Source organism: Apteryx mantelli, chromosome Z (assembly GCF_036417845.1).
Source record: "Apteryx mantelli isolate bAptMan1 chromosome Z, bAptMan1.hap1, whole genome shotgun sequence".
NCBI classification, from domain to species: domain Eukaryota; kingdom Metazoa; phylum Chordata; class Aves; order Apterygiformes; family Apterygidae; genus Apteryx; species Apteryx mantelli.
The window spans coordinates 15,534,055-15,540,505 of record NC_090020.1 but is presented as its reverse complement, the minus strand read 5'-3'; the positions used below and the strand labels follow the sequence as shown (position 1 = coordinate 15,540,505).

Sequence of the window (6,451 nt, the reverse complement as noted above, 5' to 3'; positions counted from 1 at the left end):
TCTCCAAGGAAGGAAGTCCTTAGATTCGGTTCACCTGATGTAAAGGCTTTTGGATGTTGTCCCTAAATATTTGTGGAAAGACTCTTCCTCTCGATTTCATAAAGTAGACTTTATATGTTGAGTAACTCCCACTGTAACCCAGGGATTCACTCATAATGTATACTGGCTGATATGTTGGCCAGATATTAAGGAAAGGTGCTAAGCAAGATACAGGACAAGGTTTACATCAGCAAGTAAATGACTTCTGGGAAAAGGATGAAAGACTAACACTACTTGAATAAATTACTGTCATTATATTTGACTGACTCAGCCCACTGTAGCCTGATGAGTAGGTAGAGGGCTCCATGGAGTTTGTTATCCCAATTTGTATTTCAAGGCTGCCTAACACTTCTCTATAATCTGGCTAGCTGTGGGGCATCTATGGTGTGGCAAACAGGTGACGGAGCCAAGAGCCAAGGTGGTTGTGCAAGGTACTCCCCATCACATCTTATCAGCCAGTGGAACAGCTTATCTCCTGTCAGATGCAGAACTGTTCTTGCAAAGCCAGTCATTTTCATTCATGAGGGTGTTGCACCAGATTGTCTGGTTTCAGGAAATGGAACAAACACCCACTGCACAGCAGTGCAGCCTTTTCTCCGCTGCCCCCCAAGCCAGTCACCTGCTCCAAATCCCCAGTGCCCTTTTCCCACAAGTCACAGAGCTGTGAAGGGTCATCAGCAAGGAGAGAGGTTTGGGGATAACTGCAAGTATGTTAACACTTTGTTAACTGTTGTAACAGTTAACACAGAGATGAGGAATTGACAATAGAAACAGCAAATGCTTAAATAGAATGGACTGAAATACAAAAAAGCATGGACAAAGCTTATGAGATCAGGAATCCAGCCTGTTTACTAGCACTTAGCTTTGCTACAGCTAGACACCTCACAGCAGTTGGGTGAATAGTTGTGCAGAATGGTGAGCACTTTATTAGTATAAATCTGTGTTTTGCTAGGCCTTTGTAACAGGCGTTAGAAAGGCAGCACTATATAAAGGCTTGGAGGGGAGACTGTGATTGAGAAACTCCTGAAAAACAGAACAATGCAATTGACTGTGAAATGAACCAGATCCTGTGGGAATTCTTCACAACAAAACACGAGGTTCACTTCAAGTTTGGTTCTGTCCTGGAAGAAGACACTACTGTCACTTACTAGGATAATGAGATACAGCTGTAAACTGTGTTGTTAATGGGAGTTAATGGGAGTGCATTGAACAGGATTAACACCAGTTTTATAAAAATGACTCCTTACCCTGGAGTATTGCAGTACTTAGTTCATTGGCTTCAGCTTCATGAAATTTCAGGAACAAAATCAAGAATTGTCGTCAGACATATCTCTATAGGAGTCAGAAAACAGATATTGCAGCACTAGCATGAAACATCTTTGCCATTTGAAATGAAGTCTACTTTTGCTAAGTTTGTGGACTTTAGTTACCTCACTGAAGCAACATTTGGGCCTAAAGTGTACTTTTGGAAAGAAATTGTCAATACCACATTTTTTATCATATTCTCTGCCTTAGGGTTTCCAGATATTTTATATGCATTCATAGCTTCAGCACTCCTGTATAGTACAAAACTGTTACTATAAAGCCAGTTATTTTCTCTCACAAGGGCTTGGTACAAAAGGACAACCATATGCTTCATTTCCTGGCCCTCCCTCTTCCCCAGTGCAAACAATCACTAATAATCGTGATTATTTTTTCACTTGTTTCCAGATCCTTCCTTAATGCAAAAAAGAGCACTTCCAGGCTTTGAAATACTTCATACATTTAACAGGATGTACTCTTCAGTAATTTCCTAGAATGGTATCAACAGCAGTAGGACTAAATAGAACAGGTCTGAACGTGTGCTCAGAATCGTTAGAAAACTCCTGGTTTTGGAGAATGGGACTCTGCTGATGTGCCCAAGCAAGCTGGCAGGTGGGACGATATAGTTCTGTCTCCCTCAGCTGCTTGTACAGATGCATGAGCCTCTTCACAGAAAACCCCAGCTTTCTTTCATTCATATAGACTTCTCTTTACCCAGTCTGGCATATAATCTCTCACTTATGAAATATGTTCCTAACCTAGCTTCTTTCAGCTTTCTTTTGTTCTTCTCTACTGGCTCTGGCTATAATAAATGAATATTAGGCCCTGCAAATGCAGGGACAGGGCTTTTTTTTTTTTTTCTTTTTTTTTTTCTTTTGAGTCTTTTCAGTATTTATAATTTAACTCAATAGAAGTTAGGTACTTTTGAAAGTTCAAGTGTTATAAACTGCTTAAGCACCTTTGGAAGTCTAGCTCTTAGCCCTTCCACAGCTCAAGAGTTTTAAGACTGTTTTCAGTTCAGACTTCTGCTTTGTCAGCTTATTACAAACAGCTAGAAGTCTTTTACATGAAATGCCTGTATCTGATTTTTCCTCCTTGTAAGTTGTTTAGTCCCTGAGGCTTCTTGCATAGCTGTGGTGAAGGAAGTCTGAGGTGTTTAGCAGAGGGTCTAAAGTGTCTGAGATTTAGGTAGTGTCAGTGTCATATAACTCAGACACAGCAAAATATGAGACAAGGCTGTTGTAATTAACAGCCTCCTCCTATCTTGGCTATCTACCCTTCTATGTTTCAATCCTTTATTTTTCACTCTCTCTTCTGATTACACTAGCCACAATGAAAGACAAAGGACAGGGGGATGAGCAGAAAGTGCAGCTACCGCTAAGGTAGGATTTTGGATAGTAAGGAAACATACTTGGAACCAAGGAGACAGAAGCACCTTTCCTCTGAGTGGAAGTAAGTCGTGAAAAAATATTTTCACTTCCTACATTGCTTCCAGATAGCCATTGAAACAGATCAGCATGACTTATCTTCTCGTAACACAAAAACTCATCCAAGTTGCAAAACAAAACAAAACAAAACACCCCAATAGCAGGCAAAAAGTGTTTGTCTGCCCAGAACAGATAGCAGAACAGTTCAGTATAGTTCAGTCATTGGCACACGCATCTAGACCTGGTGCTGAATTCCCTTTGTGCTATTCACCTGATCTTATCAGCTGTTATGCATTACATGGAACCATAAAAGCTTGTAGATGAGCATAGCCACCTCAAAATATTTATTTGAAAAGTGTTCTTTTCTGTCCCAACATAATTCATGTGTATACTTAATTTCTAAGAAAATGTCACCGTGAAAGACAGGCATATTACAGATTTTATAACACAGTTGGTGCAAGACCATCTCCTGCTCACTAGATATTACACACAGATTTAGCTCTATCAGGCTGTGTTTGTGCATAAGCTGTAAGGGATTTGTTAACAGATGGTAGTCCACAGTCATCAGTGAGACATCCCCAGTTCTTTCACTGTTGCCTTACAACAGAACATTTAGTACACTTATGCTATTCTGGAATTCTACAGGACTCAAAAGGAGGAATGCTGATTCCTTTCAAATTTATTGAAAGTTATGAGAAGAAAGCAGTACTTCAGAAGATTGCTGAATAAACAGAACATTTTAAAGCACAATAGCAGCAGTTTAAAAGTGTGCTTCAAGAATTATGATATTTTGCAGAAGTGTAAGCTAAAGAGTTTTATGAAACAGAAGGTCTAAGGTTCAGAGAAGTGAATGGTATAATCCAGGGTATTTCATGTATCATTCTCTGCACACATACAGAATCTGTCCTCACTCTAAACATCCTGTTTTGCAGAAATCTTTCACAGAGTCAGTACTAGGTATTTTTCAGATTATTGCATAATTCTTTTATTTATTGCCCTCTTGAATTTGCTGCTGTCTCCTTTCATCACAAGCAAAACTACACATCAGTTACATGGAAAGAAAATCTAGTATTAAGTAATAGCTATTTTGAGGATCAATAGATCTAAATCTAAATAGATCTCTAATGCTGAGTCAATAGACCACAGAATTCCACTTCACACTCACAAGGTTTCTATTTTCAGGAGAAGAAGTGGAGTTTTGTTTTAAGACAGGACCTGCAGTGACTTTTCAAAACATTGTTTCTGACAGGTCTTTTTTTCAATCTCAGAAAAAAAAAAGAAGTGTCTGTTGGCCTAGTCTAGGTGTCTGAGTGCTCTCTCCATAGTGAAAATGCACTAGCAAATGTCGATTACACAGTGCAGATTGGAAAACAGGAAGTTTACGGGGTGCAGGAAAGAAATAGGAGTTGGTCCTCTCTGTTTTTCCCCCACTAGGTCCTGTAACTTTTAGGCAGCATGGTACAGGCAGGAAAGCATATGTTATTACCTTTACTAACCACACTGTGTCACTGTTTCATAGCACGAACTTCTGCTCTTTTCAGAATACAATAAACAGAAACAATGACATCTGAAGACAATTAAATGAACTTTTATTGATGATATTCATATTTTTGGTTGATATCACAATGAAAGGGCTCTGCTACGCAGTTCTGTCTTAAGAACGCAAGCAAAACAAAGTGATGCTTCATGGTGTGACTCACTGTTCCCACGTAATCTTCAGGTTTGGGGGTAGCTCTGCAGCACACAGTTCATCAAACTTTGATACATCCTTCACAGGTGTGCTGTAGAAATTCAAGACATCCTTAGCACTGCACATCAGATGAAGCTGTGAATTGGGGACAGTATGACCAAGTTCTGATGCCAGCTGAGCCAGGAGGCGATACTTTAACCTATTTTCTTTTAGAGGTGTCTGTTGCCAATTATCAGGAATCGAGGGTCCAAAAATCTCCCTGACAAGAAACTCGAGGCTACTCTGGAGATCCTCTGGAGGAAGGTACTTTCTGCTGCGTGGTGGAGGACAGATCAAGCTGGGTTCCTTTTTCTCTGGCTCAACTATTTTGTCTACTTCTAGTTCTTCCTCCTTTTTCCTGTTGTTATAAGACATAAGACACAATTATATGATTGACATCATATAAGACAAATATTTTCAGCCTCTTGGCTACTTAGGACTGAATTAGAGCACATTTCTACTCACAATCTTTTAATGTCGGACTTAATTTAGTCTGTAGAGAGTTTACACACCCTGTGGACAGAGCAGGTTATATGATGCATACAAGAAGCACCTATGCTAGCCCCTTAGTTTTTACCCCAAATGCAGCCTGCCACAGAGCTTGTCGATACATAGCAATCAATTGCCTTGCTTATTTTACTGCTTGAAGAATGAACAGAATTTTAAACCAGCTTAATGACCTGTTTTCCTAGTTTCAGATCCATTTGCTATTTTGTTGTGAAACAGGATAATAGAGAAATAATAACCACTACAGTAGAAAAATTTAGTACCCGCAGATGAAAAATATGAATATTTTGGACTCTCAAATTGGAGTTCTACCTGGAAAGAGAAAGCCTATCCCACATCATCTGTCTTGCTGCTATCTCACAAGCTGGCACTGGCCAACACAAGAAGTATGACTTTGCCTACCAAGTGATACTCATCTTCATCTCCCCAGCGGAGGGCACGGCAACAGCCGCAGCCAAGCCCAGCCGCCGCGGCCGGTCCTGGGCCCAGCACGGGCAAGCCCGGGAGAGGCAGAGGACAGAGGAGACCAACGGTCGGCACCGGCCGGCCGGCCGCCTCCGGGAGCCTCTTCTCCCACGGCAGTAACGGGCAGACCCTCTCCCCCCGGTTACCTGAAGCTACCCCAAAGCGCCCGGCGCGGTGCGGCGCCAAGCCCCAGCCGCCGCGCTGCCACCAGGAACGCAGCGCCTGCCGCCATCTTGAAGAGACGCCGAGCCGCCTCCCGGCAGCCAGTGCGCGGCGGCGGCGGCGCGAGGGGAAGGGAAGGGGGGGGGAGACGGCGTCCCCGCGCTGCCTCATGGGAACTGTAGTTCTCTGGCCGCCCGGCCAGGGGCGCGCGGGGGCGGCAACGGCCGCGCGGGGGCAGCAACGGCCGTTCGGGGGCAGCAACGGCCGCGCGTGGCTAACGGCCGCGCGCGGCGTCCGCGATTCGCAAGCTGCCCCCCGCGCCGGTGCGGGGCCACGGACTCGTCGGCCCCCCGCCGCGGCGGCAGGTGGTCCCGGGCGCCGAGGGCGCACGTCGCACCCGCCGCTCTTACCCCAGGGGGCCGGTGCCCTCCGTGTGGAAAGCGTCCGATAGGTGCCTGCGTCCCTGTGCCCTGCGCGGGTCTCCGCACGACCACAAGCCCCTGGCCTGCCCCCGGCGGGGGGGAACGGAGGGGCAGGTTTGCTCCGCGGATAATCACGCTTCACAGGGGAAAAACCGCCTGGCGATCACAGCTGCAGCGTGGGAAGGAGGTTTGGCAACAGAGTATGTGGCATTAAAACAACATAAGGTATGGACATATGTCATCACCTGCTGAGATTTTAGTGATCGCTGTGTATTTTTGCCAGTGAAAACCCCAGCAGCTGTCTTGAGGCTTTCATTGCATCTTTAGGGTATAATAGATGCCAGCGTTGTCAGCTCATATGTTTTCACAGTGAGTTTTTTCTGCCTGTTACAGTTTCT

General features: G+C 44.1%; 1 protein-coding gene across 1 annotated transcript; it reads right to left on the bottom strand.

Moving 5' to 3' along the window:
• Positions 1-4,340: 4,340 nt before the first annotated feature.
• Positions 4,341-5,742, bottom strand: MRPL50 (mitochondrial ribosomal protein L50). The gene is made up of 2 exons (XM_067315788.1): positions 5,616-5,742; positions 4,341-4,855 (listed from the first exon to the last, which is right to left on the bottom strand). Exons 1-2 carry the CDS (start codon positions 5,699-5,701, stop codon positions 4,465-4,467), a joined length of 477 nt encoding a protein of 158 aa, XP_067171889.1. The 5' UTR covers positions 5,702-5,742; the 3' UTR covers positions 4,341-4,464.
• Positions 5,743-6,451: the final 709 nt, after the last annotated feature.

What these genes read in the sequence shown, in the direction of transcription:
- MRPL50 (XM_067315788.1), bottom strand. Translation starts at nt 5,701, where the DNA reads ATGGCGGCAGGCGCTGCGTTCCTGGTGGCAGCGCGGCGGCTGGGGCTT. An exon ending in GCGCTTTGGGGTAGCTTCAG is followed by an intron (nt 4,856 to 5,615) that starts GTAACCGGGGGG and finishes TTATAACAACAG; the next exon opens with GAAAAAGGAGGAAGAACTAG.